Source organism: Balaenoptera physalus (assembly GCF_965194825.1).
Source record: "Balaenoptera physalus genome assembly, chromosome: 5".
NCBI lineage: Eukaryota > Metazoa > Chordata > Mammalia > Artiodactyla > Balaenopteridae > Balaenoptera > Balaenoptera physalus.
Window position 1 is genome coordinate 141402114 of NC_138884.1, and position 25714 is coordinate 141427827.

Consider the following 25714-nt stretch of genomic DNA (forward strand, 5'->3'; position numbering starts at 1 on the left):
TTTCTTAGAGTTGGAATCATACCGTGTGCAACTTTTTCAGATTGGTCTATTTTACTTAGTTATGGGCATTTAAGATGCCGCCATGTTTTTTATGGCTTGAAAGCTCATTTCTTTTTCACACTGAATAATGTTCCATTGTCTAGATGTACCATAGTTTATTTATCCATTCACCTGCTGAGGGACATCTTGGTTGTTTTCAAGTTTTGGCAATTATGAATAAAGGTGCAATAAATGTCCATGTGCAGGTTTTTGTGTGGACACAGGTTTTCAATTTATTTGGGTAAATACCAAACAAAGTGCAATTGGCGAATGTGATAAAAAGTATGTTTAGTTTTGTAAGAAACTGCCAAGCAGTCTTCCAAACTGGCTGTCCCATTTTGCAGTCCTACCAGCAATGAATGAAAGTTCTTGTTACTCCATATCATCATGAGTATTTGGTATTGTTAGTATTTTGGATATTGACCATTCTAATAGGTATGCATTGGTATCTCCTTGTTTTAGTATGCAATTCTCTAGTGACGTATGAGGTTGAACATCTTTTCATGTGCTTACTTGCCCTCTGAAATCTTCTTTGCTGAGGTGTCCATTAAGGTATTTTGCCCATTTTTTAAATCAGATTGTTTATTTTTTTGTTGTTGAATTTTATTTTGGATATCAGATATATCTTTCACAAATATTTTCTCCAAGTGTGTGGACTGTCTTCTCATTCTGTTGAAATTGTCTTTGACAGAACAGAGACATTTAATTTGTATAAAGCCCAGTGTGTCAACTATTTCTTTCATGGATCATGACGTTAGAGTTGTATCTAAAAAGACATCACCATACCCAAGATCATCAGATCATCTATAGACTTTCTCCTATGTCATCTTCTAGGAGTTTTAGAGTTTTGCATTTTACATTTGGGTCTATGATCCATTTTGAGTTAATTTTTGTGAAAGGTATAAGATCTGTGTCTAGGTTCACTTTTGTGCATTTGGATGTCTGGTTGTTGCAGCACCCTTTTTTTAAAAAAATTATTTATTTATTTTTAGCTGCGTTGGGTCTTCGTTGCTGTGTGCAGGCTTTCTCCAGTTGCGGCAAGCAGGGGCCACTGTTTGTTGCGGTGCACGGGTTTCTCATTGAGGTGGCTTCTTCTGTTGAGGAGCACGGGCTCTAGCAGCGCAGGCTTCAGTAGTTATGGCGCATGGGCTTAGTTGCTCTGCGGCATGTGGGATCCTCCCAGAGCAGGGATCGAACCTGTGTCCCCTGCATTGGCAGGCGGATTCCTAACCACTGAGCCACTAGGGAGGTCCAGCACCCTTTCTTGAAAAGACTATCTTTTCTCTGTTTTATTGCCTTTGCTCCTTTATCAAAAAGTCAGTTGGCTGTATTTATATGGATCTATTTCTGGGATCTCTATTCCATTCTATTGATCTATTTGTCTATACTTTCACCAATACCACAGTCTTGATTACTACAGCTTAATAGTAAGTCTTGAAGTTGAATAGCATCTGTCCTCCAACTTTGTTCTTCAATATTATGTTGACAATTCTGGGTTTTTGCCTCACCATGTAAACTTTAGAATCAGTTTGTCAATATCCACAAAATAACCTGCCAGGATTTTGATTGGGATTGCATTGAATCTACAGATAAAATTGTGAAAAACTGACATCTTGACGATATTGAGTCTTTCTATTCATGGACATGGAATATCTCTCCATTCATTTAGTTCATCTTTGATTTCTTTCATCAGAGTTTATAATTTTCCTCATATAGATCTTGTACATATTTTGTTAGATTTATACTTAAGTGAATCATTTTTGGGGTTACCAATGTAAATAATATTGTGTTTTAATTTAAAATTCCACTTGTTCACTGCTGGCATGTAAGAAATTGATTGACTTTTCTATATTAACTTTCTATCCTACAACCTTGCTATAACTGCTTACTAGTTCCAAGAATTTTGTTGTCAGTTCCTTCAGGTTTTCTACATAGATGATCATATACTCTATGAAGAAAGATAATTTTATTTCTTCTATCCAAATCTGTAAACATTTTTTCCCTTTTCTTGTCCATATGATAGTGCTATTTTTAATTTTTTGAGGAAATTCCATACTGTTTTCAATAATGGCCATACCAATTTGCCTTCCCCCGAGTAGGGCACAAGGGTTCCCTTTTCTCCACATTGTCACCAACCCTTGCTATGTCTTGTCTTTTTCACAATATCCATTCTAACAGATGTGAGGTGATATCACACATTGGTTTTGATCTGCATTTCCCTGATGATAAGTGATGTTGAGCATCTTTTCCTGTACCTGTTGACCATCTGCATGTCCTCTTTAAAAAAAAATCTATTCAGATCTTCTGCCTATTTTTAAATCAGATTGTTTGGTTTTTTGCTGCCGAGTTGTATGACTTCTTTATATATTTTGGATATTAACCCTTTATAAGATATATGATTCGCAAGATTTGTCCCATTCTGTAGGTTGCCTTTTCATTTTGTGGATGGTTACCTTTGCTGTGAAAAAGCTTTAATTATATCTGATATGAATTTTATGAATTTCTTAGTCATTATTGCTTCCTGTTATTTTCTCTCTTTCTTCTCCTTCTGGTATTCCCAGTACTCATATATTACACCTTTTGTCTTGTCCTACACTTCTTGGATATTCTATGTTTTTCAGGTTATTTTTTTCACTTTAGACTTTTGGAAATTTTTATTGACATGTCCTCAAGGTCAGAGTTGTTTTTCCTCAACCATGTCTACTCTACTACTGAGCCCAAAGGCGTTATTCATTTCTGTTACAGTATTTTTGATTTCTTGCATTTCTTTTTGATTCCTATGATTTCTGTCTCTCTGCTTACATTACCTATTTAATCTTGCATTACTCATCTGTTCTTGCACGTTGTCTACTTTTTCCATTAACACTCTTACCAGATTAATCACTGTTGTTTTTAAATCATAGTTTGAAAATTCCAACATTCCTGCCACATCTGGGTCTGGTTCTTATGCTTGTTTTGCTTCTTCAAACTGTGTAATTTGCCTTGTAGTATGTCTTATAACATTTGCTGAAAGGTGGACATGATGTACTCTGTAAAAAGAATTGCAGTGGGAAGGTGTGGGAGGTGAAGTGTTCCATAGTCCTATGATTAGACCTCAGTCTTTTAGTAAGCTTGTGCCCCTGGGCTGTTTTTAATTTTTCACTCTCATAGGTGGTGCAGGATGTCTAGATGGGGCTGGAGTTGGCTATTTTCCTTCCCCCATGTCAGTTAGGCTCTACTAATACCTCAAAATGTTAGACTCTTACAAAACTGTTTCTTTTTAGGTCAGGCCTTGTTAAATATAGAGCAGAATGCTCTATTTCAAAGTTACATTTCCCCTCCCCCGGATGGACGCATGATGGGATTTTCCTCTGATTTTCACTGTGAAAATCTGATAAAACTCCTGAAGGTAAAACATACAAAAATGTACCCTCTGCCCCCACACAGGGACTGGGTCCCCCTGAGGTTTTTATCTCTCAGGCATGTCCAAACTGAGCCTCCAGCAATTTTTCAATTACTTTTCAGGTTTTCCTGCAGTTCAGGTTTTCTGCACAAGTTTCTGCTTGTAGGTTTCTGCTCCAGTATCTGTGTTTCTCTGTATCTCTGTCTCTCCAATTTTAGGGGAAGCAGTTTGCTTTGTAACCTTAATCCTCTGATGGATATAAGAACAGTTGTTGATTTTTCCGTATGCTCAACTTTTGACTTGTTGTTCTAATGGACTGGCAACTTCTGATACTTTTATATGCCAGACTGGAACCTCTCAGACGTTTTTAGTAGAGTCTTGTACCCACCGCTCATTTACGGTGTGCTTTGCAGCTAATTTCTGGTACCTGGGCATGGTTGAGAATTACTATTAGGCGATGAAGCAAACATGTAGCCAATGACTTGGGCCAGAGAAATACAAAGGTCCAGACTGTGTAATTTTAGTCCAGAACTCCCAGACTTAGTCTGGGACTGCATATAACTTTCCTTAAAATTTTCCTTCTCCATACTGCTTCTTCATTCTCCTAATAATATCTCCTTGGAATACTTTCCCAGTGAATCCCTCGCTCCTGAATCCTTGCCCTAGGCATCTAAGAAATTCTAAAAAAATAAAATGCTTTATCAGATTTTGGAATATCTCCATCTATCCTTAGTTTTTTATGAAGCTTTTATATGTGAATGAATGTTAAATTATTTCAGATGCTTTTTCTGCATCTATTGAAATAATCATTAAAGTTTCTTTTTCTGTTAATGTAGTAAAAGTGATTATTTTATTGATGTGTGTGTATATATATATATATATATATATATTTCAGATTCTTTTCCATTGTAGGTTATTACAAGATATTGAAATAGTTTCCTGTTCTATATAGTAAATCCTTGTTGTTTATACATTTTATATATAGTAGTGTGTATCTGTCACTCTCATACTCCTAATTCATTCCCCCCTTTCCCCTTTGGTAACCATAAGTTTGCTTTCTATGTCTGTGAGTCTGTTTCTGTTTTGTTAATAAATTTATTTGTATTATTTTTTGGTTTCCACGCGTAAGTGATATCATATAACATTTGTCTTTCTCTGTCTTACATCACTTAGTATGATATTCTCTAGGTCCATCCATGTTGCTGCAGATGGCAATATTTCATTCTTTTTTATGGCTAATAGACCAGTGTATATATGTACCACATCTTCTTTATCCATTCATCTGTTGGTGGACACTTAGGTTGCTTCCATGTCTTGGCTATTATAAATAGTGCTGCTATGAACATTGGGGTGCATGTATCTTTTTGAATTAGAGTTTTTGTCTTTTCCAGATAAATGCCCAGGACTGGGATTGCTGGATCATATGTTAGCTCTATTTTCAGATTTTTAAGGAACTTCCATACTATTTTCCATAGTGGCTGCAACAGTGTAGGAGACTTCCCTTTCCCCACATCCTCTCCAAGAGTGAAATTGATTTTAAATGTTAAACAAGATTTCCCTTCTGGAAGAAGCACGGACTTGATGTTTTATATATATTCTTACAATTATTGCTGGATTAAATTAACTAAAATTTTATTTAATGTTTTTGTCCTTACGCTGATGAGTTAATGTGCCCAGTAGTTTTTATCCAGGTCACGTTTGGGTGTCAAGGTTATGTTGTTTTCATAAAATGAGTTAAGAGATGTACCCATTTTTGTCCTTTTGAAAAGATTTTTTTTAATTGGAATTGCTTTTTAAATATTTTTTAACATTCACCAGCCATCTAGCACTTGGATGTTCTCCTTAAGAAAGATCTAATCATATTGATTCATTTATCTTACTATTTGTGAGATTATTAATATTTCCAAATTCTTATTATGCCAGTTTCAGTGAGTTATTTTAATCAGTTTTAAAATTTTATCTAAATTTCAAATTTATTGTCATAAATTTGTTTATAATATCCACTTATAAAGGTTGTAATGTCTACAAACTATGTGGTGAAATCTTCTCTTTCATTCCCAATATTAGTTATTTGTGCTTCTTACCACTTTAAAAAATCAGTTTTATTAGGTAGTTTATTAAATTCATTAGTTTAAAATTTTTTGAGATCCCTTTTATTGTATTTGTCCTTATTTCTTTAATTTCTGTTCTATATTTTCTTCTACTTCATTCTAATTTCTGTTCACTTTTCAATTTCTAGAGAAGGGTACTTAGCATATTCGTTTCAGCTTTTTTTTCTTTTCTATACATTTTTAAGACTATAAATTAATCACAAAGCATACTTGTGTTCTCACAAGGTTTGATATACTGCATACTGATTATTATTCAATTCAGAATATTTTCTAATTTCTATTGTAATTTTAGATCATATTTCACGATTTCTGGATCTCTAATAATGTTCTAATTATATTTCGTTGTTGATCTGCATTTTAATTGCACAATGGTCAACAGATATATTCAATGTGATTTTAGTTCTTTGAAAACATTTGTAAGTAGGTTTATAGTTCCTTATGTGGTCAACTGTTGAAAATTTTCTACTTGAACTTGAAACTAAAATGAGTTCTGAAGTTGTTTTCTATTGTTTCTACATATGACAATTAGGTCCATTTGTGTTACGGACACAATATTCTTACTGATATTTTTCTTGCTTATTCCATATGTTTCTACTAGACAGAAGAGCAACAAGAAAATAGATGACTTCAACAACACTATATACCAACTAGACCTAAAAGACATCTATAGAGCACTATACCCAACAATGCAGAGTACACATTCTTTTACAGTGCACATGGAACATTCCCTAGGATAGATCATATGTTAGCCATAAAGCAAGTCTCAATAAATTTAAAAGTATTGAAATAACACAAAGTATGTTTGCTAAGCACAATGAAATGATACTAGAAATCAATATCAGAACAGTATTTGGGAAGTTCACAAATATATGGAAGTTAAAAAAAAATACAGCTCCTAAATAATCAATGGATCAAGGAAGAAATCAAAAGTGAAATTAGAAAATAATTTGAGATCAATGAAAAATGAAAACACAACATAACAAAACCTATTTATTGTACCTAAAACAATGCCTAGGGAAAATGTCTAACCATAGATGCCTATGTTAAAAAAAGAAGAAAGATTTCAAATGAATAACTTATCTTTCCACCTTAAGAAATTAGAAATAGAAGAGCACAATAAACCCAAATCAAGCAATAAGGAGGAAATAGTAAAGATTAAAGCAGAAATAAGCAAAACACAGTAAAAAGAAAAGAATTGAAAAATAATATGGAAAATTAATGAAACCAAAATTTGACTCTTATAAGAGCTAACATTTCTAAAGAAAAAGAGAATATACCATTGTCTATGAGTACACATGAGTACTAAAAATATATATTCTCACAAAAATTTGTAAACCAAAGTCACAGCAAAATTATTCATAAAGTCAGGAAGTGGAAACAACATAAGTGTACAACAAACGATGAATGGATAAAAAGAATGTGGCATATCCCCACAAATAGATATTATTCAGGCATAAAAAGGCATTAAGTACTGATACATGCTGCAACATGGACAAAACTGTAAAACATTAAGCTAGACAAAGGAACCTAAACACAAAAGGTAACATATTGTATTACAGCATTTATAAAAAATGTCCAAAACAGGCAAATCCTTAAGGACATAAATCTGAGTATGGTTGCCAGGCACTGGGAGGAGAAGAAAACGGGAGTAACTGCTCATGGGTGTACGGATTTTCTTTTTGAAGTGACAAAAATATTCTGAATCAGATAATGGTTATGTCTCACAACCTTCTGAATATACTACAAACTACTGAATTGCACACTTGAAAATGGTTACTTTTATGGTATGTGATTTACAACTCAATCTAAAAGGGCATCTATGATGATTTTCTAAGCTGCATTGTTCATTATAGCCCCAATATGGAAGCAACCTAAATGTCCATTAATGGTAAAAGGATAAATAATTTGTAGTATAGTCACACCATAGAATAGTATATGATAACAATGAACACATTACTACTGCACTAAATAGTATGAATGAATCTCACTAAAATATCTTGAGTGAAAGTGACACAAGAAGATGCATGCTTTATGAATCGATTTGAAAACAGTTCAAGGTACCTAACATTAATCTGTAGAGTTTAAAGTCAAGATAGAGGTTACATTTGAGTAAGTGTGATAAGAAAGTGATCCGGAGGGAGGAAGAGTGGTGTAGGTAATGTTCTGTTTCTTGACTTGAGTGGTAGTTACAGAAATATAATTATTTTTATATTATTCTTCACATTATATGCTCAAAATTTCTACATTTGTATATTTAATACAAATTTCAACTAAAAAAATTACTAAATAAAAATCCGTCAATATGTAGATTTTCCCTAATCGTTTTTGCCCATACTTTCTTAGTTCTATGCTGCTTCTATATGACCACTTCCCGAACTGATCCCTAATAATAGATTTTGTTTAGATGCAATGATTTGCTACTGAATGTTGTTTCTCTACCCAATACTTAATCTTTTTAAGGACTTACGACTTGCTTTACTTGTTCTCTTACTAAGGCAGGGCAGTTTCCATCACGTGCTCCTGCTAGAATAATATCAGATTGCCCACTAAGAAATATATCCAATCTATGCCTTAAAACATGGAAAAGCATAGGTAGGGAGGAGAATGAGTTGTTACTTAAAATAGTAATGATGATGATGATGATAATAATAATATTTAAAAATAACACTCTAAATGTTTGAAGATGAGCCTCCTTGACCTTTTGTAAATGCTTGCTTTTTATCTCCCTACAGCGCTATGCCATGTAGTCTAATTTCAAAAAGGTACTGCTGCCTCTGTAGTGTAAGAGCCCTTGGAAAGCCTTTCTTAACACTTGTAAGAAAGAAATAAAAAAGAAAAGAAAACAATACCTCTATTTTGAAAAGATCTCTTACTTATTTTTATCTGGCAATAAATCCCCCCATCATTTTTTTTTCATAAACCAGTGGGAAGATTCTTTTACCCCTTTCAATAGCATACAATCTGATAAAAAGTTAAAGTTTTCAGTGAGGCAGGGATTAGGTAAAGGAGTTGAAATAAGAACAGTTTACTTCTAGCACACTGACCAAGGGAAATTGTAGCATAAGAACTGGACTAAAAGATGCACAAGGGCCAAAAAAATGCAGGTCTCTTAGGCCATGGTAAAGATTTACATCTGACTTTAAAAGTAATGGATAGCTATGGGAGGTTTTGAAGCAGAATAACATGATCAAATTTGCATTTGCAATATATTTTGGTTAAAATAAAAATAAATATTAAAATAAAAATGAGCTTACCATTCAATCTCAGTGCCAATCGCTCTTTACCAATTATAATCTATAAAATATAAATGTCACTTATTATAAGTACTATGTAGGAAGTATAACTGAATAGAGTAGTGGATAATACTAGATTTTCATTTCTAACACCTCCCTTGGTAATTCAATAAAATAATGATGTGTCAAAGTATCTCTAAGATTTGGCTTGCATTCAAATTGAGGCACTTTTTGATTAACAAAGATTCGCTGGCATTACTATTATAAAGGCTTACTTTAACTTGAAGGAACTAGAATTGGCAATATGTCAAAATTGTGGTGCATTGGTATGCCAGTGGCACATGTACAAAGATGAAATGGAATGTAAATCAAAATTGTGATTCACTACAGACTGTCAGATATGGTTTCCTAAGATAAGAAAATCCCATTGGAAATACCGATTAAAAAAACTCACACACACAACAGAATGAATCATAACCAATAGTTCACTCTATGCAAAAAATAAAATTTAATAATAACATCCACCATTTCAGTGACATTGCCTTTGGAACTCAAATGTGCTGTTAGTATTTGGCAGAACTTCAAACTGGGGATTTTTTTAATATCTAAGGTGATGTAAATATAGATGGGTTAACAAATTCTGATGTGATAGTGTATAAACTGGCAATATCTTTCAGAAGTTAAGTGTCTTCTCTACTATGGCAAAGAAAGCTACTAAGAGGATCATTTTTCTTCTCTTGCTGATGGGTTCAACTGTGTCATTCAGGGGAACCTCAATATAGTTCAAAGCATTCTGTGAACTCTAAGACAAGACATGACCACGAGACAAAAACAACAGTAGCTATAAATATTTCCTCTGAACAAACTTGCAAAATAATCAGAGCCTAACAGATTCAAATATGAGCATATTTGTAACTCGGAATTTAGTACATCTGTTTTTTGTTCCTTTGTTTATGTTGCATGGTTAAAATGTGTGATGGTAATACCACATTTGTATAATACAGAAAAAAATAAACTGAAAAGTTTAGGTAAGTCCAATTTTATTAATTCTTAGAATTTTAATGTACTAAAGGACCTAATATAAATCTTTTAGTAAAGAAAATGAGTACCCATTAATTTATGTTTGTGGTTACATTAGTTTTATATAATGGGGCCATTTTGTAGGCACCTAACTTTTTAGATGTTTTCTCATAATTTATCTATTACATTGTCAGTAGAAACTATTTTTAAAAAATTCTTTATACAGAATATCACACTAGTTGGTGATATACATAGTAAATTCCTTCCCTATAGTGGTACGATTCTAAAATATTATCTAACATGCGTGAAAACATACTTGGTTTAGATTACTTTAAAATAGAACTCAAGGAACTAATACCTTATTAAATGTAGATTTATTTTGAAACATACTTGATCATTTGTAATCTGTTGATAATTATTTTTGGTGGAAACCCATTGGGGTGACTAAATTGAATCTGACCATTTCAGTAGAATTTTCAGGAGATGCCTAATTTATACCTAATAAAGCATGACATGTAAAATCACAAGTCCCATTACTAAACAAAAATGAATTCAATTTTATACAGAATATATTGCACAATTTATTCCCTATGATTGTACAACATGAGGGCGAGGAAAATCACCAGTTTGACTCAAGTGTTAAAAACGATTTGTAGGGAGGAATTTTAAGAGCTATTTGTAAGCTAACATTAAAAGAAGAAAGAAAATATCCATTAAGTACTGAAATTAAAAATTAGATATAAATGATGAAAAATATCCAGGGTTTAGTGGATGCATACTCCTACACCCATTCCTACTCAGGTTCCTTCCAACCATAAGCCAATTCTGCACAAAAAGTTGACTCCTTTCTCAATTCTAGTGGCAGATCTTGTTGAATATACATACCTATAATGGACAATGAGAACTGAGGGGGAAAGTTGTTAAAAGGTTTCTAGGAAAGGTATTACCTTCTGAATGTTGCTGTGTCTCAGTGCGATGACAGGAATTCCTGTAACCATCTTGAAAACCTGATGATGAAGCTAAGACACAGAGGGTGAAGAGCCATGAGACTCCAGCAGAACTGATGTAGAAGTTCTGATATACCTCGCCTGAAGATACCTTAATTCTGAATATTGTGTTAAATACAGTTTCCTTTTCTAGGTAAGGTGGATTTCCTATTCCTTGAAGCCAAACATATTCTGAGGATATTTAATTTGTTTTACTTTCTAAAATGTATATTTAAAACATCTCTTCTATCTACTGTTTTATTATTTACTTTAAAAAAATTACATTATGAGGCACAGTTTCCAAATATAATACAAGTAAGCTAATACTAAAACCTCAAAATAGTGGCTAAATTTTACTTTAAAAATCAAATTCAAAAGTATCTTTAATGTAGTGAATTCTCATGAAAACTTGGTCTGTATTAGAGGTTCTTTTCAATCATGGTTCCATAATTATGAGTAACTTAAAAAAGAAATACTAGTTCATATGGGACTTGGTCTTTTAAAACATGAAATATGAGGATCTTCATTTAAAAACGCAAGTTGTTTTCAATTTACTCCTACGAGAAACCGACTGCTAGAAAATTAGAAAAACTTAAAAAGTAAATAAATAAAAATCATTTTGGACATGAAAATTTTGGACACCATTGAAAGATTTTGACTTTATTTGATCTTTTCTCAGTGGATTTATACAAATATTAAGAACATGAAAATACCAATACTAAAACCACTTTAAAAAGCTTATTTTTACCAACTATAAATTTCCACTTAAAAATTTAAAAATAAAAATTTAAAAGGCACGTTTCTATTCAATTGGCTGTACATGCAAGCAGGCAATGTGTGTGGGGAGAGAGAAGGCAGAGCAGAAGCAGTGACTCAAGGCATCTCTATGTAAATTAGCTTTTACTGGAATGCTTATCAGAAAGTGAAGATTCTTTTTATTTATCAAGGCACTTGGACATAAAAAGAGTGAAGTTTCTTGAATTCCTGAACCTCTACTGCCAACTAAGATGACTTGATAGTATCACACACATACAAAATTTAGAATAAGTAAAATTTAAATAATCAAGAAAATCTACATGATCATATCTTTTTGTAAACTGACAGTCATTTCTTAAGGTAAATATTAAAAATAAGCAATTTTTACTAAAATGGCATATTATTGTGTCATTATAAAGCTATAGCTACAATTCAGCTAAACATCTGGTATTATGTCCTATTAAATCCCCGTGCATGTGCGAAGAGAATGAACTCAGTTCCCTGATATTATCTTGATAATCCATTTACAAGCATTGTGAAATATTGTTCAAATATTTGAACATTTTGATAGAGTGGATTATCCAGAAAGAGATGTCAAGGCTTGACACACCTACTACACTTCCCAGTCCTGCTTCCTGGCACCCTTTCTTAAAAGCTCTCTGATTTGGAGGTAAATACTTCTCAACACAGTAATTCAGAGAGCCAATGAGTTATAGTTGACATATGGATTTCAAATAGACTCTTACAGTAGATCAGTATTTACCAAGGCATGTTAATAGAATTGAAAAGCGAGACACTTTAAAAATATTTAGTATAGGCTGTGTATAAGATATTGTATACACAAAATTTAAGTACTGAGAATATGAAACTCTGAAAATAATAGAAGACAATACAGATGAATTGTGTGTGTGTATGGGGCGGTTGTATATTTGAGGTGTTCAAAGTGTTCTGAAACATACCATTAAAGCCACCAAAGTATAAGATTGAAAATTTTGAGATTAGAAATTTAACTTTGGAATGACCCTCAAAACTATAAACAAGATGGGAGTATCAGGGAAAAAAAACCCCAAAACTAACAAATCCATATAGATAAAAACCACCCCAACAGGAAAATAGACTAAAGTTATGAAAATAGACTAAGATCATTTTCAAAAATATGAAAATACAAATGTCCAGTAAATACAAGAAATGCTGCTTAACTTTTGAGGTAATAAAAAAGTAAAATAAATAACCATGAAATATTTTGTTTTTACATGTCATGTTGAATCAGACAACAACTTAAACAAAATCCTTTGTTCTTAGAGTATATGGAAATGAGCAATCCTCCATACTCATAACAGAAATGTTAAGTGGCACAAATCTCTGAACAGCATTTGGGCAATTTAAATATTAAACATTAATTCCAATGAATCATACATTTTCTGAAGAAAATAATTATATACATCAGTGTATAAGAGTTTGCAAAGGGTGTTTATCTCCAAGTTGTTTATCATAGAGGAAAAAAAAAAGGGAGGAAACAGTCTAGCAACCTATACATTTATCAAGAGGAAATTGTTATATTATGGTACGAATGTTAAAGGAAAGATAAAAGTCATTAAAATTATAGTGCAAATAATTATTTGTGGTCATGGAAGTTGACTATGGCGTACTGTCAAATTAAGAAAGCAGTTTCAAACAAGGTTTATAGCATGATTCCATTTTTGTTAAATCATGTGTATAAGTATAGAGAAAAATTGGGGAGGAGATGCAAGAAATTGTAACAGAAGATCTGTCTGCATAATAGGATTATGTGTTGCTGTAATTTTTTCATTGTCCATAATTTTTTCATTGTCTAAAGAGATTTTAAATTTAGAAAATGTGCAATGAATATACATATAGTTCATATAAAAATAAACAGAAACAGATTTTCTCATTCTTTCATAGCTAAATTATTGCCACGGAAATATTTTAATATTTCTTTTGTACTGGTAATATATGAAACAGAAGACTTGAATGTATGGTTACAGGAAACAATGAAGCAGAGTAAAAAAAAATAAAACAACAACAACAAAACTATTTTCTAGACACCTTTGGTATGAGAGAATCAGAATTTTAAAAGTAATTTCTTAAATGTAAATAAATAACTCTTGCATCTATTTCCAAAGTGGATTTCAAACAGCACACAGTAAAAGTCAGTATAATAAAACCCTTTTCAAAAAGTATAGAGGAGTTGAGTAATATAGAGGAAAAGCAGGAGAGAAGAAAAGATCTGGGAATGGGACTGAAATAAAAATCATGATGGAAAGCAGGCTAAGTGATGTAACTTCAATTTATCAGAAAATCAATTAGTGAACTGCTGATCAATCAAGGTTAAAAGTGAGCCTTCATGGGTTACATGACTCTTAAGGTCTAATAAAAGGAGATGTGGAGTTCATAAACAAACTTTTACTGTTCTGAACCCTGAGACAGTATCACTACATGTTACAACATATAACAGAGATTAGAAAACACAGTTGTTAAACAGAATGTCTATGTTTTCTATATATGACTTTTATAACGTTGGTACCTGGTTCAAAACTTAAGGCATAATTTTATGCTGTATACGTATGAAGAGAATTAAGACTAGGCCAACTTTTTGACCTGAAATGATACAGGCTTATAACTTAAGGAATGTGGAAGTTAAGGTTTTACTATTCAAGTCACAATTTTGATAACCAGCAAGCACCTGGATTATGTCAACCAATGTAAAGAACAGTAAAATATCCTATAAAGCAAGTTTGTAGGCAACATTAAAAAACTCCATCATTAATTTCAGCCATCAGAAAAACACCATTTCAGGATATAAATTGAAAGGAAATTCAACTATTTCCTAGTATTTTAAACATTAATTCAAAATAAAATTAGATATTGAGTTTGTAGTACCAAGTTTTAAACTTTGGTTTCTTTAAAAAAAAAAATGAGAAATTAGAAAATTTCTGTTTGTAAAAATAAATTACTTTGCAATCCTCGGGTATAAGAACTACTTTGGGCATATTTTCATGGAAGAAATTAAAGCTAGCAATATTATTAAAATAAGAAAAAGTATGCAATAAATGCAAATAATTACCACACTTCAGTTGGTTCAAAATGCAGTAAAAATATATCTAATTATACTTATTGCTATGAGCACTACATCAAAATCAGAAAAATATACCATATTATAATTAGATGGTGTGCCTCTATAAAAGGAACCGAGGTTCTAAGATTCACTTATTTTTCCTCCAAAGAAAAATAAATAGCTTTGTATACAAAACCTTCGATCAATAATGTTTACTAAACTAAGCAGCCATCAGCTGGGATTTGAAATTTACTGAGGACGATTCAGGCAGAGATCACTAACATCCCCCAAGCTGCTACAAACACTGGCTGGTGCATTAAGTTTTCCTCTCCTAGGGCCTCTGGGCCAGGGCGATGTTGAGCGGCTTGGAGCCCAAGATGCGGCCATTCATCTCAGTCATTGCTTTAGTGGCCTCCTCAGGAGAGGAGAAGCAGATCAAGCCAAACCCTTTGCTTCGCCCTTCTTCCTGCATTACCTTAACTCTGCTAATCGATCCAAATGAAGAAAATTCCCTCCGTAGCTTTTCATCATCAATGGTCTCATCCAGGTTCTTAATATAGAGCTTTGCCCCCCGGCACCGCCGAAATCTTTCCTGTTTCAGCTGCTCAAACATTTGCTTTAACTCAGCCTGTCGCTCTGCTTTCTTTTGTGCCCGGCCTACAAAAAGCAGTTGTCCATTTATGTCCTTTCCATTCATTTCTTCAACAGCCTTTTTGGCAGCCTCGTGGCTATCAAAACTCACAAAGCCAAAGCCTTTGGATTTCCCACTGGAATCTGTCATCACCTTAACACTCAGGGTTTTTCCATATTTGCTGAAAACTTCCCTCAGTCTCTCATCATCCATGTCATCTCCGAAGTTTTTGATGTAAACATTGGTGAACTCACTGGCTTTGTTTTGGAGCTCGGCTTCCCGATCTTTGCGGCTTTTGAATCTGCCAACAAACAGCCTGCAGTCCTTAAGCAGCGCCCCATTCATCTCCTGGATGGCCCTGTCGGCGGCAATCTGGTTCTGAAAGTGCACGAACGCATAGCCCCTGGAGCCGTGATCATCACTCATCACCTTGGAGGACAGGATCTTCCCAAAAGACGAAAAGTGTTCATAAAGGGTTTTGTTATCAATGGATTTGTCCAGATTCTTGATGAACACGTTCCCAATTCCAGATTTCCTCAAGTAGGCGTCACGCTGAGACCACATGAGACGGATGGCTTTGCCCTTTATCGGGTCAAAGTTCATGGTGTCCAGGGCCTTCTGGGCATCCGCCAGCTGCAGAAAGTTCACGTAGGCATAGCCCAGGGAGCGGCGGGTGACCAGGTCCCTGCAGATGCGGATGGACAGCACGGGCCCTACGGCGCTGAACTTCTTGAACAGCAGGTCCTCGGTGACGTCCGCGTGGAGGTCACCCACGTACAGGGAGGCCTGGCGGAACTTGGCTGCTACATGCATCTCCTGGCTCCTCACCACCACAAGCCGGTCCCCAAGGAGCTCCTGGAGTGATTTCTGCAGGAGGGTGGCCCGGGCTCATGCGTGGTGGCCCCCGAGTCAGCGCTCTGAGGCCAGGCGATGCGGTTCATTCGTGTACAGCTCCCCAGGCTCGGGCAGCACCCTCAGTCAAAAGCCCCTCAGCAACCAGTCCGGCCAACCCTGGAAGGGGGCGACAGAACCTTGAAATCTCAAAGAAAGATTCCTAGGTCAAGCCGGTCCTTCCCGGCCACTTGGTGAGGAATCTTCAAGTGGCGGGCTGGCCCTGCATCTCAGCGTTCTCCACAGCCATTCCCCGCTCGCTGGTTTCTGAATAAAAATAGGCCTCGCTCAGGCCGGTTTAAAGTTACAGCCGCCGGGGGAAAGAATTCCACAAGTGGCGTCTGAGGCGGCGGCCCGGGACGCGGCGCGCGGGCGGCTGGCGCGGGGCCCCGCAGCCCCGAACCGCCCGGGACCGGGTCGTGCAGGCGCCGCCGGCCGGGCGCGGCCGGGGGCTCCGCGGGCTGCGCGTGCCCTGACCAACCCCGGCCGCTCTCTTCTCTGCAGACCCCGCGCTGCGCCCTGGGCAGGTCGGGGGTGGGGTGGGGGTGGGGGGCTGGGGAAGCGGACGGACCGACCGACGGACGGCCGCGGCCCGGTGGGCGGCGGCCGAGCAGGGGCTGGGGGCTCACCCGGGCTGCGGCCGGCGGGGGGCGGGCGGGAAGCCCGGAACTCGCGCGCTCAACTTCCCGCGCACTCGCTGCCAAGGGGGATGTTTTCTTTTTAATATTTTTGGAGAATGTTTTTCTTCCCCCCGCCCCTCTCGCTCACTTCCCACCCCCCTCGGACAGCTCAGCCGAGGAGCGGGAGGCGGTGACCGGGGTGGAGAAAGGCAGCCTAGGGGAGTGGCCCTAATAAACCCACCCGCCCGCAGGCCCTGGCGTAAGTCTGACTGCAGGAGCTTAGCCAAGTGTGGATCAGGGCTTGTCACTTTCTAGCTTCAAGCCCTCCAGTGGCTTTCCTCGCCTCTTGGATAGGCTCCAACCTCCGCACCTTGTTCTTCAAAGTTCTGCAGGATTCCTGCCATGTTCCAGCCTCAACTGCCCCTTGGATCCCCTTCCTAAACTCCATGACACGCTCGCCTTTTGTTCAGGACCAACTTGACACAACTGTGTTCCTCAGCAATCACTTTTGATGCTCTTTCCAAATACAGGTTTTCCCTATACAACTTCTGAAAAAGTTTACGTTTCGCTCTTAGAGGCCTCGTATTTTCGTAGCATTTGTCTAATTAAAATATATTGTGTTACATTCCATGACAGTAGGGACCATGCCCATTTTATTTCTCCGCTGACTTAACTCAGGGACTTGTAGAAACGAGATGCTCAGTATTTGTTGAAAGAATCCACTGCGTGGAAGAGATGAGATATTTAACTTGAGGTTGGTTTTCATGCCCAGAGAAATGGAAATAGTGTCCCTTACCTCAGAGAGTATTGTAAAGATTAAATGAATTAGTAGATTTGGAAATGTCTAACCTAATATCTGGCACAGGATAGGTTTTGATTAACATCGGTTTCATTTCCTCTAGCATTAAATAAATTCCTTAACATCATTCCTATAAAACCTTAAATTTGAATCATCATGCATCTTACGGAATGTAACCTGCAAAACTGAATTGCATGGATCAGTTTATATAAGGCTAATTTAGTGTTTTTCAAACTTTAATGGACATAGAAATCCAGAAGGGATCTTGCTTGAAAGCAGATTCTGATTCAGTCATTTGGAATCAGAATGAACTGGAAACTCTACACTTCCCAAAAAGCTCCTGAGTGATGCAGATTCTGTTGGTCTCTGAACTACGCTCTGAGTAACAAGACTACGGCTGAATGAGTGAGTGAGTCCCCAGAGTGGCATCTTTTCTAATGTAAGGACTAGAAAAAATATATTTCTCTTTCAGAAGATAATGATATTCTAACAAAATTCATTCTCAGTGATACATTAAAAACACACATACACACAACTAAGCTAGAGGGTGATTTTCACTATAAAATCCAAATTGCTTTTAACCTATCCGATGTTGAATAATGGTTTTATGATTACTCCTAACTTCATCCTGATTAATGATTCTTATTTGTGAAATTTATTCTGCTATGTGTTGCTCCTGTAGGATCAATTGTTCAAATAAATAATCTTTTCTTCGACCACATCCTCTAGGCTGCAATTAAAAAAGAAAAAAGGACCGCTGACCTAGTTGGTGAATACCATCAGTGGATTTCAGCACATACTTTAAAGATTCAGACACTGGGGCTTCCCTGGTGGTGCAGTGGTTGAGAGTCTGCCTGCCAATGCGGGGGACATGGGTTCGAGCCCTGGTCTGGGAAGATCCCACATGCCGCGGAGCAACTAGGCCCGTGAGCCACAATTGCTGAGCCTGCGCGTCTGGAGCCTGTGCTCCGAAACAAGAGAGGCCGCGATAGTGAGAGGCCCGCGCACCACGATGAAGAGTGGCCCCCACTTGCCGCAACTAGAGAAAGCCCTCGCACAGAAATGAAGACCCAACACAGCCATAAATAAATAAATAAAAAAAAAAGAAAAGAAAGTTCCTAAGTGTGCATTTCCTAAGAATTTTGTTGAGACCTTTTATTTCTAGGAAAAATGCTGAAGATCACATTAGTTCTTTGTACAACAATAATTCAGCTATAGCAAGATACCAAAATATTTCAAAAACCCATGGACTTTCCATTTTACTTTAGTGTGATCATCACTAAACATTTTGTGAGAAGTGAAGAAGAGTTTCCAGATTCAGAATTTAGTCCTATATTCTTGTCTCTAATCAACTTGCAGGCAACAGGTACAAACCTCAATTTGTTAAATGACCACCAGTCGTGCTTCTTCCTATTTGTACTACTCATTATACTGCTTTCATTTTTATATTTTAATAAAGTAAGCATTTTTAAGCATCTATGATTCTTTCCTCTCTTTAATTCTCTAAATCTCATCGTTTTGTCAGTTGCGTTGATTCAATAATTTCTTAATTTGGGATGTCTTTTACATTTCCCCTTTCTTTCTGTTCCCATTACCACTGCTTTTGTCTCATTTCCTTGTGTATTATTGCATGAGTTTTACTCATTTATCTTCTTTTGTCTATATGCCAGTCTGTTTTTATGGCAGTCCATTGTGCATTTTGCTGCTAGAATAATCTTACTAACAATTCTTTCATAAGATTTCAGTAAAAAAATTACAAATGACTACCATAACTTTACAATATCAATTCTATCCTAGCTACATATATCTTCTGTCAAGCTAATTCATCATTTGTTTTATATGTACATGCAGTTAATTCTTTTAAAAATATCCTTTCCCTATTATTATCCAAATTCTATCATCCTTGAGCCCTGTTTTCACCAGTATTTTTTCCTCTTAATAGTCCAGCTGACACCGATTACTTTTCCTTTACAGAAACAATTTATTTAATGTATGCATTGTGTATTTGTACTTAATTTTGGCATGAGTTCATTGGCTTTGACGGACCTCGACTTAAAATTGATACCGCCTACATTAACTGTCTTCTGCTTTCCTTAGCCAATCGTTACAGCTTTGTGTATTGCTGACTTGAGTGTCTTCTTAATTCCTCAAATATTCTGAAAATATTTCAATTAAGTGCCAATATTTTGCCTCATTTTGAAATAAGTTGTAAGTTTGCCCATCTTATGTTATTTAGCTCAATCAGCATTCAAAGTACAAGTTTGTTGTGTGGGTGTCTCACAGAATTAAGAGGAAATAAGATGCGGTTTTGCTTAAATGGCAGGAAAAATGTTTGTCAGTGTTTCTATTCACTGATATTGATGTTAATGGAGGTCAGTGCTTACCTTAGTATATATTATGAAGAAATGAGTAAATAGCTATTTTGAGTATGAGGATGCATTTTAAAAAAGAAATCTCTTGTACTAATTAGACCAAAGCAGTTTCTGATGTCTACTTGAATCATTGCTCTGATGTAGTCAACTATTAATAAAATTTTCCCTATTTTTGTTCAAAATGGGCTTTATTATCTTAATAGAAAGTAATAACATGAATGAAACTTGCTTTTATTATGTTTCGAAAGTGCTATGTTCAATTATTTACTCCAAAGTGTAATATTGCATCTTTTAGACTGTTTCAATTTTATTTGACAATTATGGTCTCTTTTCAGTTGTAATTGTTTCCTGATTTTTTTTTTTTTACCAAAATATAGTGTTAATTTCATTAGAATGAGGTATATGATTTACATATCAGAGTTACACTTCTCCATTCAGAGCATATAGAAATGTCGCAAAAAGTAATGTTTGATTACTAGTAGATCTTGATCAAAAGTTCAAATCAATCCAAAATATCATTCACCAGTAAAAATATAGGCATCATAGAAATAAAACTGAATAAGAAACAGCATCTTTCCTCGAAAGTCTCAAGGCTCTTACTAGAAAAATAACTGAAACAACAACGTTAAAACAATGTAAAATCAATAATCTAAGAATAAATAAGATAGAAATTTAGCAAAGAAGATACATGAATAGTTTTACCTATGAGGACCAAAAAAGCTTTTGCAGAGAAGATGGTACTAAAGAAGGCCAAGCCCTCTTTTTGTGAACTCTGGGGAAGTTTAGGGATAAGTAATGTTGGTATCAACCAGTATCCATTTAATATTGCTCGAATATAAAGTGTGAAGAAGAAAGTGGCAGGAACTGAGATGAGAACAAGACAAGGGCAATAGGCCAGAGTGCCTTACATGCTAGGCTATGTTATGGACTTTGTTCTAAAGGAAAGCTATTGGAATAATACATTTATATTTTATTACATTTATATTACATTTCAGAACTGTAAAGTGAAGATAATGTGAAAGACATGGAATCCTGGAAACATGAAGCAGGGATAATGTAAAGATGTATAATCATGAACCATCCTGAGTATGAAAAAGCATTTTTTAAAAAAAATTAATTAATTTATTTATTTATTTTTGGCTGTGGTGGGTCTTTGTTTCTGTGCGAGGGCTTTCTCTAGTTGTGGCAAGCAGGGGCCACTCTTCATCGCGGTGCACAGGCCTCTCACTATCGCGGCCTCTCCCGTTGCGGAGCACAGGCTCCAGACACGCAGGCTCAGTAATTGTGGCTCAAGGGCCCAGTTGCTCCGCAGCATGTGGGATCTTCCGGGACCAGGGCTCAAACCCGTCTCCCCCGCATTGGCAGGCAGACTCTCAACCACTGCACCACCAGGGAAGCCCCTGAAAAAGCATTTTAAAATAAAAATCTCTTGGGAATTCGCTGGTGGTCCAGTGGCTAGGACTCGGCGCTTTCACTGATGTAGCCCAGGTTCAATCCCTGGTGAGGGAACTAAGATCCCACAAGCTGTGCACCCTAAAATAAAATAAGTCTCTCATACCAATGAGACCAAAGTGCTTCTTAAGTCTGCTGGAATCGTTGTTCTGTTGTAGTCAACTATTAGTAAAATAGTTCTAGGCATTGAAGTTATGGTGGTTAAGACATGATTCGTGGTGAAAAACATTTGTTTAAAGTTACAATCTGATTGCCCTTAGATGGCTGCCCAGAGGTCCTTCATTTTGTCATTTTGCCCTCTCTATTTCACTTGTACCCTCTCTCCTTGCTCCAGAGCTCTGACTTCATCTTACTGTTTGACCCATGTTGCCAAAACCAGGAAAGCTGCTAACCCTGTATTCTTAGTTTCTTCAGTTAGTTTTTACCAAGCAATCAGACTCCTCTATCACCAGGGATTATCACCCCTCATAACACAAATCCATTGTATTATTATGCCGAAATCTCCTCAACCCTACCAGGGTAGTTAAGGAAGGACAGAGGGAGTGAAGGAGTTTGAGAATCCCCTTCTTGGCCAGCTATCTTTGTCTTGATGGAACCCATGTGCCATTGTAAAAGAGAATGTTATTGGCTCTAACCTTGATGAAGAGGGAGGGATTGAGGGTTACCATCTTTCTCTTGTAACCAGGGAAGATCTAGCATCTTCCATGGAGATGTTCATCTCATTCCTGGTCATTCACACAGGGATGATTTTCTGACACCCAAGTGGGGAGCAGTTGTCTACTTTGGACAGAGATATTTTCCTGCTCATCATTTTAGTCTCTACTTGTCTACACTGCAGCCATTAGCATTAGTCAGCCAAATTCCTACCTATAGAAAACAGTGTCCCAGGTTCCACAGTCTTAACCTCAAAAGTTTCTGCATTATGATCCATGGGAGTCAATGCAGAAGAGAAAGTGGTTCAAGACTGGGTCACTGGGAATTGATCCTTTAGGTGTTAATGATTTCTCCTTCTCATGCTCCTTTACCCCCTCATGCATTTCTCTGAAGGGGAGCTTTATTAAATAATGTGCGCAGGCTGAAATCAGTTTAGCGTGGCTTATTACCTCCCCCATTCTCTTGCCAGGCCTGTGTCTGTAATTAGGTAGAAAAGTTTCATGAAGCAACTACTTTTCTGCTTGGTTCCAGGTTCTGGCTACAGATGGCAAATTCCAGATACCTGAAACGGTCTTCTAGATATAAAGTCTTTTTCCTATAGTTTGCTAACTTCTGTCTGTAAAATCTTTTCTTCAGGTAGAAACTCCTGAGATCTTATCTCAGTCTGTAGCTGCATTTTCTGGTGCTTGCTTTCATGCCAAACTGCAGGAAGCACTAGTCAGTTAGGGGCTTAGGAACTGTTCTGTTTACTTGCTATGTGAAAACCTCCTTATCAATCTGCATTGCCATGTATATAAATATGGATTCACTTGTTCTCTTTTATTATCTGTCACTCCCCACAACACACACACACAAGCCACAACACCGCCACCACCACCACCATTATCTTTAAAGTAAAAATTCCATGAAGGCAAAATTGTGTCTAAATGAGTCACCACCATATTCTCAATGCCTTTAATAAGAGCTCGAATGCAGTGGGTTCTCAACACTTAAGTTTTGAATGTTGGCAGACAATTCTTTATAGGTCACTCACATTTCTACACGTCTTATAAGTAGAGGCACTGAGTGTCTTTGTTCTGGACTATGGTTTAAATGATGTTTATATAGCAAACATCCTTGGAAGATATTATGTTTCTCTCTGAAGCAAAGTGCAGGTTTATTCACAGCCTTACAAGGTAGAGATACTTTCTATGGAGCACAAAGCAGGCATGCTTTCTGCCCATTGTTAAAGATTCAGATTTTCTAAGTCCTGGGTTACTCTCCCCTTATGCAACCCACTCTGGGTGCAGGTGCTGCCCGGATGTCCACGCACCACCCTGTGGGAATTTGGGCTTGGGGAACTGTCACAAGGAAATGCTAATATGCTGGCTACCGCTGTCACTGTGAGGAATAAAGTCTTTGTCTCTAACCCACGAGCATCCATAAAACTGTGGTAAGCTAACTTCTTAGATTACAAGTAGGGTAAAATCTGAGACCTTCATAGATCTTGACAGTTTTGGTGATGAGAATGGGATCCTAACATAGACCTAGCTCTCTGGAAAGGAAGCTAATGGCCACACAGGCAGATAAATGAGATTTATCCGTAGCAAAAATGTAGACCAAATAATATCATTTATGGGGCAAAAAAATGGCTCTTCAGTTTATTGCCTGTTAATTTGGAGGAAGTGGGGAGGTGGTCTCAGGCTAAGGATAGGGGAGTAGATACAAGGTCATCTGCCCAAATGGCACCCTGCTTGTTGCTGACTCTCCTCTGGGAAAGGCAATTTTCTCACTATTCTGACAGGCAGCCTCCGGTCCATCCCACTGAAACAACTAAGACTGACCCAGGATAGGCAGACTGTTCTAACACTTTCCAACCACAGTTACAGACACTTGTACATTCACTGAATGTGAAAAGCAGGGCATTTATGACCCCTATAGGCATTAACAAGCCAAATCAATAGCACTTCAGCGAGTTCTCATGGTAGATGATGCTGGGGTAGAGTATGTAAGGCTCGTAAAGAAAAAGCAGCAACAGCTGTGCCACCTCCTGGCCCAGGTGCTCTTGGGGTCTATCATGCCAGCCTTAGAATCATTTGAAGACAAGAGTAAAGGGTCTCCAGTAACCTGTCTGTTTGTTTTTCAGTGGGTACTGACTACTAGAAAACAGCTTTGGCCCACTTAGGGAGATTTTCCCGAGATAGAAGCACTATTGTGGGAATCTACAGATGAGTAATTAACTAGTATTCATGCTTTTACTGTCCTGATTGGATTTGAGGAACACGACCCACTGGAAAATAAATCACCGATCCAAAGAAATTTGTGGAATTCTTGAAGTAACCTCCACTACTCTGGAAAAATTCCCTAACCCCTATATTAAAACAAGATGAAACCGTAAGGATATTATGACAATGGAGCAGAAAATGCCTCCGATTAAGATGAACTGCTTTAAAACTTGCTGCTCTATGAGTCAAGCTAGCTTGGCTAAAGCACACAAACCAAGCATACCCAACAGCAAGTACTTTGGCTGTGGTCACTGAATATGTCCTCCAAGGCTGAATGACATTGTGTCAGTCATTAGGAATATAATACTTAATAAGGACCTTTGAGCAGGCTGAAAATATTGGAAATTCATTTATTTGAATCCCAAGCTACCATCATACCACTTAAACCTGATGATAAAGGTGAGCCTAATTTTAAAGGTAAGGAGTAGTTTTCCTTGTGTACATCCCCTGATCCTTTTCTCCACCTCTACCTCCACCTCAGACATTTTAATGAGAAAGAGAATTAGTGATTGGGCCAAAGTTTCCCTGTCCCCAGAGAGAAACCAGATTCAAGCATGCTGGGGCATTTCAGGGAACGGAAAGAGTCAAATTTCAATGGCTTTGTTGGATACTGATGCTCAAGTCACAATCCTACCTAGGCTCTTGGAAGGAGGGAGTGCCCAAATCCAACTAACGGGGTTTGGGCATAGTTCACAGTAGGGAAGAGAAGCTAAATGGACCTTGTGGGTGAGTCCTTTGGCACAATGCAACATACTGTTTTGGTTGATTTTACAACTGAATTTGTACTAGGAATTTATATGTTAGGTGCTTGTACATTCCTACAAATTGGCAGATTAAAAACAACCCTCTTTGGGGTACTGTATTATGGACATAAATAGCTGTTCCTTATCAAAACATCTAGGTCCCTCATGTAAATGCCCATGTTAAGAGTCATTCACTCATAAGGTTGACAGTAACCAAGCTGCTAATTGAATGTTTAGCACTCAGAGTGTCACCATTGTGGCCTGAATCCATCATCATGGCCTACATTTCATGACTATGTTTCTGAGGTGGAAAAAGGTCACATTACATTGAGTCCTGCCCATTCCCAGCAAAACCTCTGTTGGGGACCCCCTATTGGAGTAATCAGTACAGCCTCACCACCACTGACACACGTTCAGGTTACAATGCCGCTGTTCAAGTTCGGTCTGTACCACTGTGTGCCTTGAAGTTAAACTGTTGTATTTTTTGGCTTTTTGAACCAAGAATACTTACAGTCTGATAGTGGAATACCTTTATCATGAAAGCCACTCAACAACAGGCTGATAATCAAGGTATTCAATTGATTTTCCATACTCTGCACTATCCACAGACATCAGGTATTATAAGGGATTAGAACATCCTCAAAATTCAACTCAAAATGATTCTGTCTCTTCCTCTACAACTCTA

At 36.9% G+C, this 25714-nt stretch overlaps 1 protein-coding gene across 1 annotated transcript; it reads right to left on the reverse strand.

The window, feature by feature from the left end:
- Positions 1–8: 8 nt before the first annotated feature.
- PABPC4L (poly(A) binding protein cytoplasmic 4 like) lies at positions 9–21024 on the reverse strand. The gene is made up of 2 exons (XM_082462196.1): positions 17790–21024; positions 9–16644 (listed from the first exon to the last, which is right to left on the reverse strand). Exon 2 carries the CDS (start codon positions 16045–16047, stop codon positions 14935–14937), a length of 1113 nt encoding a protein of 370 aa, XP_082318322.1. The 5' UTR covers positions 16048–16644; positions 17790–21024; the 3' UTR covers positions 9–14934.
- Between the last annotated feature and the right edge of the window lie 4690 nt (positions 21025–25714).